The sequence below is a fragment of the Ostrea edulis genome, chromosome 7, assembly GCF_947568905.1.
Source record: "Ostrea edulis chromosome 7, xbOstEdul1.1, whole genome shotgun sequence".
NCBI classification, from domain to species: Eukaryota; Metazoa; Mollusca; class Bivalvia; order Ostreida; family Ostreidae; genus Ostrea; species Ostrea edulis.
In genome coordinates, this window is record NC_079170.1 from 28,929,173 (window position 1) to 28,943,815 (window position 14,643).

At 34.4% G+C, this 14,643-nt stretch overlaps 1 protein-coding gene across 1 annotated transcript; it reads right to left on the minus strand.

The window, feature by feature from the left end:
- Nucleotides 1-5,354: 5,354 nt before the first annotated feature.
- LOC125655984 (uncharacterized) lies at nucleotides 5,355-6,800 on the minus strand. Its single transcript, XM_048886536.2, has 4 exons — nucleotides 6,583-6,800; nucleotides 6,202-6,321; nucleotides 5,850-6,080; nucleotides 5,355-5,639 (listed from the first exon to the last, which is right to left on the minus strand). Exons 1-4 carry the CDS (start codon nucleotides 6,659-6,661, stop codon nucleotides 5,428-5,430), a joined length of 642 nt encoding a protein of 213 aa, XP_048742493.2. The 5' UTR covers nucleotides 6,662-6,800; the 3' UTR covers nucleotides 5,355-5,427.
- Between the last annotated feature and the right edge of the window lie 7,843 nt (nucleotides 6,801-14,643).

Sequence of the window (14,643 nt, forward strand, 5' to 3'; positions counted from 1 at the left end):
TTGTATCAAAGATCTGTATATATATAGTACATGAGATTCTGAAAGGATGCGCATTTTGATTGGTCGACGTGATACGAATTAAATTTCATACACACCTCATATATTAACTCGAACGTGAACATCGAAGATTCCTCAAAGGGATAATGCGTCAAAATGTCCCCGCAGTGATTATCATATTTTTACATAGATTGTCTGCATATTGAGGTTTATTTTTTATGCATCGTCTCTCCTTTATTAAAAGAAAATGCCATTAGTTTTTCGTGAACTTTAATTCTGATGTACATTTTAAGCATGTTTACATCAGTTTGTGGTTTTAATTCAAATGTCTTTTTTAATTTCAACAGTTTACACGTATTGAAAATAACTTAGCCTATATGTTGCATAGGTATATGACGTTCAGACATGTGTTGCCATCGTTATTTATCAAACTACATAATAAATGACCCGCCATTTTGTTATATATCGTCAATAAGACAATGTCCTTAAGGATGCTGACCCCGTTGATTCCCTGTCATAATGACACGCTCACCATCAAAGTGCGCAGTATAATTTTTCCATTCTGTTTCAGTTTTACAATGTATGCATTTCTACAGATAATGAAACGACAAACGACAGCAAACTATATCATCAGCAAATAATCAAACGTTATGCTATGACATGATAAGATAATGATATAATAAAATTTATATAGCGACTTATATAAAACAATTTACTCTAAGGTGCTTTACAAGAGTAAGAAGAATAAAACAATAAAACACAATTAAATGAAATTAAATGCCATAAGATCATATATCAAAATAAAACATTATAATTAAGATCAATGCCTAATTTGTTTTACCCAGATTATTTTATGTTGAGCACTATGCAAAGTATTAGGAATCAACAAAAGAAAACATTAAGAAGATTTAGAAATTCGCATCAAAACATGAAGACATTAAATGTAGTTTGCGAAATGTGTAATAAATACATTTAACATATCATACATGAGAAAGTTTCAGTTGATTTTATGAATGTATGGAATTTTTGTCTCTCTAACTAGTTACATGTAAGACTGTTCGTATGAAAGGTGAATATAACGAACAGCGATCAATCTCATAATTCCTATAAGCAATACATAATAGATAGTTGGGCAAACACGGACCCCTGAACTCACCAGAGGTGGGGTCAGGCGCCTAGGAGGAGTAAGCATCCCCTGTCGACCGGTCACACCCACCGTGAACCCTTTATCTTGATCATGTAAACGGAGTTATCCGCAATCAAAATCAGTGTGCCAAGAACGGTCTAGACTAGATCTTAAATGAATTCAGAATACTTCAATCAATTACACTGTATGTCGAACATGTTTCGTATTGAATCGTACGTGTATCATGTCTTTATAGGTGTTCAGAAAGAAAGTCCAATTGTATCGATCTTGTTTTGCTTTCCTATTTCTACAACCAATTTTGTATATCGTTTCAGAATCTCATCTCCATATTTGAAATGTATTATTACATATCATGCAGATTGACAAATGTGCATTTTCAGACATCGAAACCAAACACAGAAAGGCATCATTCCACCGGAAATGGCTTCAGCGTTCTTGTAAATGGAGGAAATATACCCTGTAAGAAGTGAAGATAACGAACAGGTATTAATGTATTAATATCATATAAAATACAAAACTGAGAGTAAGGAAAACACGGAAACAGGAACAGGTATCCAGAAGGAGTTTGCATTCCCTGCTAAGCGTCACACCAGCTGTGAGTCCTATATCTTAATCAGGTAAACGGAGTAATCCGTAGCTGAAATCGGGATGTAATGAACGGCAAAACAATTGTTATGAGACACGTTGGACAGCATTCGTATTATGATAGCTTGTATCATTATAATGATAATATTAATGTCGAAATGCTGATTTTAAACAACATTATTGAAACCCCCTGTAATATAAATTTATTTGTCAGTGGCATGCCTACATTTATAAAGTGATTGTAAGCAGAGTATGCACTTGCGTATCAAATCGAAAGACGTAAACGCCATAGGCAGGTGATAATGTAATATTGCTACATATATTTGGGAAGTTGACGATGGGGAAGCTGAAATCATCCCGTGTATCATAAAGTTGAGCTTTTAGTTTGACGTTAACGTCTATGGTTAAGAAATTATCCAAATATGAAGAGATATGCAATACTATTGAGTTTACTGGGATATATCGAATCGACATATGAATGAAACGGGAGAATTAGTGTCGTTGATGTATCTAAATGTCGAGTTGAAGGCCACAGCAAGAGATTTTGCTTCTCTTGTAAATACCGTTGAATAAATTCCGTCTCATATAGAGTGCAAATAAAAAAACCAGGTCAGCTTAAAAACATGCAATTCGTGCTTTAAATAGTCCCAATAGTTACGTTACGGTAGCATTTTAGTGCATTAAGTGCTTGATGTCGCAATCACTTTTCAATTTCTCAACAATTGTTGAAAATCTTCACATAGATGAACACACATGTTCAGTATGATATACCACTTATATAGCTAATAATTCTTTAGCAATAAAATGTTCCTTAATTCTAAAGAATTTTAGCGTGCAATATCTGGGCCATTATCAAAGGCATACTTTTCACGAAATATTATCCGCACCGAAACGTTCCGAGCAGGAGTTTCCATTATTGCACGATTACATATATGTGACGGAGCATTTTGTTTGGTTCTGAAACATGTGAGTAGGGTGTATACATCAAAGTCAGGTTATGACAGACTGAGGAAAAATCATATTTCGCTTTTATCTCAATACTTGTATTTCATATTGGTGTAGATAATAAATTACGATACTAAATTACATGCCATCCATACACACTAGTGCTGGTGCACAAACATGCTCTGAGCAGGTGACCTTTTCGCGCTTTGATTTTCTCTCATTTGGGCAAAATCCACCACTCAAATCCTATCAAAGTACCTTGGGAGGAGATTTAGACACTGTACAATCAAGAACTCTACCTTTCATCCGGGGTCATCCACCTTTCCTATCAGCTTCAGACCTTTTGCTGAACAATGTAGGTTTTCATCAGCAACTAATCACTGGTTTACGCCTATTAGTATGCAAGGAATCATTGACATGAATAAACTGCATATCATTTTTATGGAATATCACTTCAACTATGGGGTATTTCCAATCTTTAAGAACGTTGACCGGTCCAAACGATCCTCTGCTACATGTACTTGTTGTCAATACAAGCATCGGATCAGCTATCGTTTTGTAATTTCTGGTCATCGATTTCCATATTTTATCAATTAAATGTCAATTAATTCTTATATTATTTCGACCCTGATTCACTGTGAAGGACCAGTAAATATGATTAATTTAACGACTTCTCAAAAACCATCAAAAACATAGTTACATTACTGGATCCAATAAATGTTATATCAAACCACTATTATCAGTCCTCACTCAAATATTAACAGTTGTGAAGGAGAAATATCAAACGTATTAAGTGATAAAATATGCCATAAATGGTGTAAATCAAATGTGGACTCTACAATATTTCAAAGAAACTTTGGTTTTCAAATCACATTTATTTAAAATCAACATCAAAATGAATGCCTTTTCAAAACTTTACACGACCATTCCCCAAAATATTTTAATCAAAGACTACATTTATGACGTGATAGAGGGTTGCTTCTTCAATACAAATGCAAAAAGAAAATATTCATATCTAGTGATCACTCATTCAAAGGATATTTTGTTAAACACCACGCTAATTCTAGGCACAAGCACTCAATGGTTGATATCAATTACAACGATGCTGGGGTTCCTTATTGACAATATATTCGTAGTCTTTTGGTGATCAAGAATTCTAACAGTCCATTGGAATTCTCATTGACACGAATTGTGCTCCTTTATTAGCTGACTTGCTTTTATATTTTTGCAAGGCAGGGTTTATTGAAAAACTTCTACTTAAGAAGAAATAAACTATTGCTGTGGCTTTTAACTTGACATTTAGACATATCGACTACGTTTTATTTATCAATTATAATCATTTGCATTCATATGTCGATTCGATATATTCCAGTGAATTCGAAATAAAAGACACAACTAAGTCCTTCACATCTGCTACGTACTTGGATTTCTTATGCATGTGAACGGCAACCTAACATCTCAACTTTATGACAAACACGATTACTTCTGCTTCTCCATCGACAATTTCCCATATTTATGAAGCAACATCCCATCATTACCTCCATATGATGTTTATGTCTCTCAACTCATTCGATACGTAAGAATTTGTTGTGTGTGTGATGAGCTTTTAAATCGAGGCAGGCTACTGATACATTTGTAGACAAGATGATGTTACAGGGGTTTCAACAGTCTCGTTTAAAATCAAATTTTGTCAATTCTGGGGTTGTTATAACGATATAATGAACGTGTTGTTGGATCTGACATGTTTCATATCGATTCTTAGGCCGTTCTTGGTACATTGATTTTGACTATGAATAACTCCGTTTACCTGATCAAGATATAGGTCTAACGGTGGGTGTGACCGGTCGACAGGGGCTGTTTACTCCACCTGTGCACTTGACCCCACCTCTGGTATATCCAGGGGTCCGTGTTTGCCCAACTCTCTATTTTGTATTGCTTAAATATGAGTTATGAGATTGATCACTTTTCGTTATCTTCACCTATCATCCTTAAGACAGAGGGTAATATCCTCTCTATCTAAAATGGAATTTTCGAAGTGTTAGTTGATAATACAGTGGCTTACTACAGGCATCGCTAACGACTTAAGACAATGCATGAATCCATCTTAAGTTTGAATTTTGATACGGGCCTGTAAGTACATTTTTGTACACATGTTGATTAAAACTTAGAACATTAGGCATCCATATTCATTACTGCTATTAATTCAACTCTCTTTTAACTAGATAAAAGTTTTTTTAATTATAAGAGACACCATTTTAATATGTTGTCAGCAGAGCAAGCATATATCAATCTACAAACTACCTTTGGAATCTCGGGTCTGTTCCTTAATTTCACATTACGGACCGATTACGCATATAACAGAACGTACACCAATTCTACAATAACAGATTTACGTCGTCATTTATTGTCAATGAATAAATGACGTAATCTCATTTACAATGTTATGTATCTTTCAAAATTTATACAAGCATGAGCTGATGGCGTTAATACCTAAGTGGTTGTTTCTTCAATGACCCAGGATAATTGTGATTATAAATAGTTTCTGACGCATATAAAATCATATTTGTTTGTTCTAGGATGCGAAATACAACTTGTATACCTTGAATAAACACAATATTTAAAAACAATACGGAGATAACCAACTAAAGATAATGCCATATTGAAAAAAAAACCCACGAAATTGAATTTTTGCTTTTATTAAACTTACATATATAATTTAATATTTTTCATTTTTTTGTTCATGTGAACGTAATCTATGCAACCTCAAAATCATTGACGTTAAGACCAAATAAGAGAACATCCTTTTTGCTAAGGTACCAGCAGGACTGCTCGTATAAAGATTTCACAAGAACGGATTGGATGGTTGTGAGCTTCGGTCCTGCAGACATTTCAATAGTGCTCGTCATCACTCCATCACCTGCAGTTAACTTCTGTATCACCTTCCCCCGAACCTGTGTTGACAGAGCTACAGAATCAATTAGAAATGTTAGAAACTTTAAAGGTATGTATCATAACATTTTATGACTTTACTTTCTTTTGACAGATGAAAAATAGATTACATCAATTCTATTTTCAAGATGTCTGTAACAAAGTTAAAATGAATTTTAAAAACTCTGCCATTCAAGCTGGATAAAACTTATTCTACATCACGTGATGCTGGTCTTGAATACAATACCTAAAAGGCCACCGACTCTTCCCAAAGCACTGACACCTGAACCAGCAGCCACGACTATTCGTATTCCTGAAGGTGATGTAAAAGCCTTTACCGTCAGACGGTCGCCCATGGAGCTTTGGTAGATTTGTCCATATGGTACATCCCCATTTACATACGTACTCTCCGACCCATTATTGTAAACAGTAAAGTTGCTGATCAACTGGTTTCCCACTTTTCCCACAAGTCGGTACTCTGCATGCATAGTCAATACATATGAATTGTTATGAGCACATTCGATTTCATTTCATTTTAAAAGAATTTCAAAAATAAATTCTGGCTAAACAGTTTTGTATATGTTTCTTTTTTAACTTACCAAAATTATTCGTTTTTATATCTATAAGTACATATCTTTTCGAGGGTATTAACGGCAAATCAAAGCAGACTGGTTTTTGAAGACCAGGGATATAAACCTCAAACGCTGTTACGTTGACACCTATAATCAAATAGAAATACATTCACCTTAGTTCGCTAAAGATTCGCCTTAATGTACTAACTGATCAAGTGAATTTCAAAAATAGCTCCATATACATTCATGTGCTGGCGTAGTGTTTATAATCATCCTGGTACGTGTTGGCATAATATTGAAATATATTCACAATTTTATAATTGTATGTTTATAATCTAACAAGTTATACTTCAACTGAACGATACGATACATGTCTTTATAAAAAGCAAAGCACAATTGACATCCTACCTTGGGGAAAAGACGCGGGTTCACCGACAACATTGTCCCTCAGTAATGCAATGAGAAGGATGCACAGAAAGGGTGACATTTTCTCTCTGTCTTTATATAAAGTCTTCAGAGTTCCTTTTATATACTGTGTATATTGATTTAAAATGCTTCGGACATCGGTCTTTCTTGCGAACGTGATTTAAGTCCTTATGAACGTGATATCTAGAATATTTTATTGTACTGATTATGTAATTTGTTAATTTAAATCAAGCAGTCAGAGGTCTATTGCACGTATCACAATAGTTTCCTTAAATTACCGGAGCTAAGTGTTTTTGGAGAGGGCAGTGTATACAACAGAGAGAGAGCGAGAGAGAGAGAGAGAGAGAGATTTATATAGGTGTAGTGCCCTCAAACTTACTCATTGGTTGATTTATTCGTTACATACTACTTGTACATAATATTACATTTATAAATCAACTTTTTCCAGTTGGTATATTGTCAACTGGTACATAAGATTCCCTGAAAGACCTCCGGTATATCTAAGTACGTGTACATGTGCTGATAAATCTCATTTGGTCTAAAGAGTAACATGCCGGTGAAGGAACAGGAACTACTGTCGTGGCTTTCAGTTGTCTTGAGTTACTTTTAAACGCTGTTTTGAAATCGAAGATTTAAAAAAACATTTCTTGATATTTTTACCCTAATACGACAATTTTTCAAAACAAAATTCCAAATCTCATATTTACGAAGCCATGTACTTGAAGATGTAAGTAATTGTACGCAATATGGATTTGTTTCACATGATAAAGTGTACTACATATACGCAATCTTAAGCTTTTAGGTAACCATCCAGCTTAGAACTAAAAGAATCCTAAATTAGCCTACAAATGATTATTTTTTTATATTTCATAGGACATTAATAGTTATTTATCATTAAAATTATTTTTATATAGTACTTCGTTACTAGCTTGAAAATACGGATGTATATTTAATTGCTGTTATAAAATTTAGAAATTCATTTCAAAATTAAGGATTATCTCCCTCATGCATAGCTCTTATCCTTGGACGAATTTGGCTCCACTTGTTTGGCACGCTGTTTTTGGTTATATTTAGATCTAAAACTTCATAGTTATTTCGGATTTCAAACATTTCGGTTGAGCATCACTGAAGAAACATTATTTGTCGAAATGCGCATCTGGTGCATCAAAATTGGTACCGTATAAGTTTTACATACACATATCGCGCTTTTTCTGGCGCTTTCTATGCTTTTTCTCTACAAATTAAAATAGTTATCTGCACTTATTTTAAATAGTAATTTTATCAAATGTCGACCTTCCGCCAACCTCTGCATGATTTGTATTTTGACAGTTACTTAAAACACGTCATGTTTTATGCACAACGTTCTTAAATTTTTCCTTTTTTGTCCAGAGATCTGGCGGTTTGCTTTGCACACTTGACAGTATGGATCACCAACAATAAATCAGATTCCAGCTTCGAAATTACCGGTCTCAGCAGCCGACTATTAAACATTGAGTAAATTCTGTCTCTGTGAAAATATGTATATTTATTTGAACAAATGCATGTTTGCGGTTTATGGTACAATACCAAAGTGCTAACGGACAAAATAACAATTTAAGAAGTAATGTACGATATTGATAATATTGAATACAAGATGATAAGTTGACGTGTCAGGGCATAGCAAAATTCAGAGCTAGGCCGTCCAATAAAAAATTCAGAAAGAAGTCCATTCATAGTCAGCAGATTTACGTTAGCTGAAGAATGTCAGTTTAGAGTCGGTCTGAATAATTAGAGACATTACACTAACGTCACAAAACGATGAGGTCAGCATATTAAGCATTTTGTCTTCTCACACACAGGGCATTAAAAAGCAAAGCGTCTTTTCAATTAAGGAATGCCAAGGTCAACAGAACCACCGCAACATTCACATATTTCGGTGATGTGAAATTACCAGTTCCATACATGCTGACCACTTTACGTTGTATCTTTTGTTTTTATCATGTCGTTTTATTTACAGGAAATGCAAGAACAAAGGCATATTGTTTAAAGGTTAAGTAAATTCACTGTGTTTTTTAATCTATGCAGAATTTATAGCTTTCATAAAGTGCATTTAAATAATAAAGCTAATTTTCATTTACTTCTAATGTATATAACTGAATTTTATTAACATGAATTAAAAATTTTAGCACAGCATTAAATTACCAATGACATGTGAAAAATTTACTCTAGATTCGCTTTGCAATGCAGCCCTAATTGAAAGATATAATGCTAAATCTTCATTTTCTCAAACTGAATTTTCGCCAATGATTTAAAAAAAATTGTCATCTTTTTTTATACGTTTAGTAATTTTTAATGACATGCAATCATACAAGTCCTAATTTTTATTCCCCCGTAATCAGGAATTCGGGGGCATATAGGTTTCGGTCAGTCCATCTGTCTGGATGTCTGTCTGTAAAAAAAAAATACAACTTAAATAGATGGTGATTTACATGTCTATTCACTGTGATAAGACCTATATTTTGGTACCAGTTTTATTTTACCTTGGCCTTGGGGTTTGACCTATACATGTATTTGAAAAATCAACTTTGGTGTCTTATGGGGAATCAATCGATGTTTCACAAACGTATCTTGTTACTTGAGTTACGTGTACATACAATGGTACTTGAAAAAGACGACTGTCAATAGAATTTGATTCGATAGATAGGTAAGCTTCTTCACATTGGGACATTGAATGGGGCACGTTAGCGTTCTGTCATATGACTGAGTTGTCAAATTTACTCGATGGATGTAATTACAAAACCTTGCAATTTGTCATACTGTAATTTCTGTATTTATACCTACCCATTAAATTCAACAAGAGACCCGTGCGCTACAACGCTCACCTCAATCACCTTGGATCTGTTGTTCTTCAGAAGAGTTTTACCCCCTTCAATCCCATGGCGAATGTTCAGCCCATATTAAGACAACCTAGCCCCATGGGATTATATTTCACCAAAAGCTAGAGATGTTTCAATACCAAAATGACTAACATGGCTTGGCTTCAGGATCTTCTTTTCCATTCATGTATCATGTAAAGATCCCCGATTTCACCCTAGAGTCCATGGGGAAAATTAAAGCTAAACAACTTTAAAACGTTTCCATATTGACATGATTTAGTGTGTTCTTGTTACTTTTGGATATATTCATCCACAAATTTCCTATTACTATAATATATATAAAACATTGAATCCCTATTTGAAATCCAACCCTAGTCAAATATGAATCTGTACTATATCATGATGCTTGCATTTTAAGACTAGTCGTAGCCAGTGTTTTTGATATAATTTTTTTTAAATTATTTACTAATATATTTATTAAAATTTCAACTTTTGATCCTTTAATGGGGCCCATCAGAACATCCCGCCTCATGATTTGATAAAAGGATGCTTGCATATTGATATGAATAATCATGAAGCCGCTTGTCATGAGAAGATTTTCAAAATTTTCTTCATATATTGTCAGGTAAACATGATTTCCTTTTGTGTCTCCAACCCAACCCTTGAGAGTATTATTTGAACAATATCAAATTTACACTCATTAAGGAAGCTTTCACATAAGTTTTAGTTTTTTGGTTCAGTGTTTGGTAAGATGCCATCATATTTCACTTTATAGCATATGAATTAGTTTTTAAACTTATCAACTTTCCCTTAATTACATGCTTGAAAACATTTGCATGTAAAAAAACAAAACCAGTGAGATTATTCAAAAGGTAAATATTATATAGTTTTTAAAGAGAGGCAAGTTACTGACAAACAAATTGATGGTACAGGGGTTTCAACAGTCTCGATTAAAGTCAGCATTTCGCAAATTCTATGGTCGTTATAATGATCTAGTTTCTGAATACAATCTGTCATTGGATCAAATGCTGTCTGAAGTGTTTCATACCGATTGTTAGACCGTTCTTGGCACATTGATTTTGACTACGGATAACTCCGTTTACCTGATCAAGATATAGGGCTCACGGTGGGTGTGACCGGTCGACAAGGGATGTTTACTCCTCTTAGGCACCTGATCCCACCTCTGGTGTGTCCAGGGGTCCGTATTTGCCAAACTCTCTATTTTGTATTGCTTATAGGAATTATGAGATTGATCATTTTTCATTGTCTTCAACTTTCATAGTGAGAACCCATAAATACATTTGCTTCCGCTTAAGTTTGTTAGGTGTCTATAGATATCCCCGCGCGCATGAGGGGTTCTCAAAATGATGTTCGTAACTCAGACGCAACTGTCTAAGTATTAGGTTTGAAAGAGCGTACAAGTAATTACTAAGAAGTATCTGGTGTTCTTTTTTCTCTTAAGCTTATGGCACACAAAATATGGTAACAAAATACATGTAGCTTTATACAGACAAGACCAATGATGATCTGACCTCTGCAATCTGAACTGGACACGTGAGAATCACTCAATTTTTCTTCCGAATATGTCGTACAGTCTCATTACAGCGTGCGTGTGATGATTTAATAGTGTTTACACACGTTGGAAATTCAAACAATGCAACCTTAATTATCTCGCCTTTGAAAAGGGCGTGAGCCTTTCTTTAAACACACCGGTCACGGTGGCTCAGTGGTAGAGCGTTCACTTCGTCATCGGGGGATCGAGGATTCGAGCCCCGCTCCTGTCATGGCCACGTCTAACCTAAGACAGTGATCTTCGCCAAACGTTCGGTATTTAGAAGTGAGAATCACAGGACTTTCAGATTTGACCTTAAAACGGAGGTCCCGTGTCGCGGCAGGCGTTGATATGTTAAAGAACACTCACTGTCACGGTTTTATGACATTCACAAGCATTTTTAAAAATAAACCCGACAGTGCTCTCTAATTACATGCACTTCATATTTCAATGCTATGACATCTACATGCGCTGATAGAGCGATTTATCGCATGAACTTTGAAATGTAGAAAACGCGACTGATCAGATCATGTAAAAATAAAAAAGGGGTCTTTTCTAGTACACCTTAAGATAGTCTTAATTTTGTCTGAGGAACATTTGCATAACGTCGACATAAAACAGATTTATTAGTGTCATTTTTACTAACTTTACGTTACACCCCCCCCCACCCCCCCCCCCCCCCCCCCCCCACCCCTAGATACACCACTGACCGGGCTTGTCCCGAAGGTTACAGTTGTAAATAAACATCAAGCAATGGAACAAGGAGAGAGAAATTATTTCAAAGATGTACATAAGGCAGGTTCGGACTGATGTAACACGGAATTTATGACAAAGCAGGACCGTGGAAAACCCGCCGGGATATTAAAAATATTGTATTGTATTGAATTCAGAAAAAAAAACCTCAACGTCTTAATTTCTAATAAATGTGATACTACAATACTTGACAAATAAATATAAATATCATTTTTGGGCTGGAATTGTATCTTATTCATGAAAATGCTCAATACACTCTTCAAAAGTTGTACAATTATAAAACAAAGTGACAAATCGCATAAATGAAATAATTCTTTTTAATCTGTTACCATGGAAATAAAGCCCGGTGGGTAGTAATTATTCTATATGCTTTCTTAAATATTTATGGTCCAAATATTATTTTTAAAGTAAATTTTTTCTGATGTAGATCTTATAAAGCTGTTCAATATACATTTTTTGTTGTCATGGCAACCAATTTAAATTTTATTCAAGATATAAAAAGTGCTATTTTTGGGTGTTTTAAAATAAAAATTTTCTACCAATTAGTATAATCTTATAGATAATACTCTTTTTAAAAATTATACCAGCTTTTTACCCCATAAGTTTGCCTCGTGTAGTTTTTATACCACTAGTATTCCCTTTTGCACAAAGATCCCGAAAATGTAAAACATCACAAAAATAAGCCCATCTGGTCAAAAAACGACACGGGCGATTTTTATTAAAAAGTCAATTTTTAAAAGATAAATTCCTACTGAACATACTGATATGCAACATGTCTTTGTTCGCTACATGTCAAAATGTCGCAAACCTTACCTTAATATACACAATACTTGTATACTTTATGTCATCTATAGAAGATACTCTTGAATGATTATGCAAATCAACACATGTGGCTTAATTGACCACACAATGCATGAACGTTTTTGTTGTGGACGTAACAGCTATTAGAGAAACACGCACATCATCCATCGTCCGCATTAAAAACAAAACATTTGACGTTTCAAGTTGACGTTCCAAACACAGACGGATCTCAACCTGACAGGTAAAATTAAAAAAATAAAGTATGATATTCTAAAAAAAAAAAAAGTTTCCAAGAAGGCTGCAGGAAGTGATGAAAATGGGAAATTGATGATTAATCACGATACAACCCATTGGCGATTCCTTTAGTGTTTACTGTAAAACATTGTCACGTAAATCATTCACGTTTTGTTGTTTTATCGAGTGATGAATTTAGGTAGTGAGCATTGTAGAAAAAAATTTACAACTCGCCTTTGTAATTACTTTGTCAAAATGATGAAAAGTATAAGAGGAATACCAACATTTCGTATTAAGCACGTTACAATATGCGACCCATCTATCCTTCTACACGCGTTTAGGTAAGGGTTAATGTACGAGTATCGCTCCATTGCTTTTAAGGAATGGAGTGATACGAGTACATTGACCCACTTAAAATCCACCTTTGCTGGGCCCCTTGCTACTAAACTTTGTGCATTTTAATCATGTCTTGCGTTTTTCATTCTTGTGTTGCATGCATTTATATCAACTTGTATAAAGGTTGATCTACTTTCCGAACACTCCATTCCTGAAAAATAATGGAGTGTTCGAACAAAAGAATGACGTCATAGGTGGATTTTAATAAACCAGAAGTAATGAAAGAATTAAATAGGTTACACGAGGAATTTGAGCTGACGAAGTGTGTAACAACATTTTCTTTATTTGTAAGGTCCATTCTCACAAGTGTATTTTAAATGACCATTGCTCCAATTCCACATTTTGTCACCTAACTTATACATGTACTCACACTTTCCTTTCAAAATATAAAATTCAAAATTACGTTTCAGATTTAAACACACTTAGTATCCCAGTCATGCTTTAGGAGGAATGAATGTACGTTACCGTACCTATAATGGATTCCAAAAATTCTCAACCGCAGAGATACATCGCAGACTCCAATAAATGTTCTACCAAGACCCTATCTTTACTCCTCACGAAAATATTAACACCTACACGCAAGAATGAGAAACTTCAGACGTATTGCGAGAAAAGTGGCCCATTTAAATCAAATGTGGATTCTCAAAAATTTCGTTAGTAGATTTGAAATTTTAAAAAAAAACTTTCTAAAATAAAAAAGCACCGAAATATACGATTACCACTTTACATTACCAATCCTTGACTAGGCTTTATGACATCATAGACAGTACACATGTAGCTTCGTCAATAGAGATAAAACTTGAAAATATTCATACCTCATTCAAAACATTACATACTTAAAAACCACTCTGATTCTAGCACAAAATCCCTGAAATTTATATTAAAAACATCCCCCTTTAGTAGTGATGAAATCATTCAACAATTTGTTGGAATTCCCATCAGTTTAAATTGTGCTTTTTTTTCCTAGCTGACCTGTTGGTTTTTTTATGAGGAAGAATGTATTCAAAAGCTTCTACATTGCTGTGGTCTTCAACTCGATATTTAGATATACAGATGACATTTTATCTATAGCAATACTCCTTTTCATTCAAAAGTCGGTTTGATATATCCCAGTGAACTCGAAATAAAACCACAACGTCTTCTATATAAGCTTCATACTTGGATATTCTATTGAACATGAACGTCAAAATGTAACTTGATGTCAAATGGTATGACTTCAGCTTCTCGATCGTCAACTTGCATTTAATTCCCAATGTCATTTGCATATGACATTTACGCGAAAGCATGTTCTGCATGTGATAAATTTTTATTCAAAGTAGGCTACTGACAAATAAGTTGATAAGGCTCACGGTGTGTGAAATCGGTCAAAAGGAGATGCTTGCTCATCCTGCCTACCTAATCCCATCTCTGGTCTTTCCAAGGGTCTGACTTTTGAATTATTATTTTGTATTC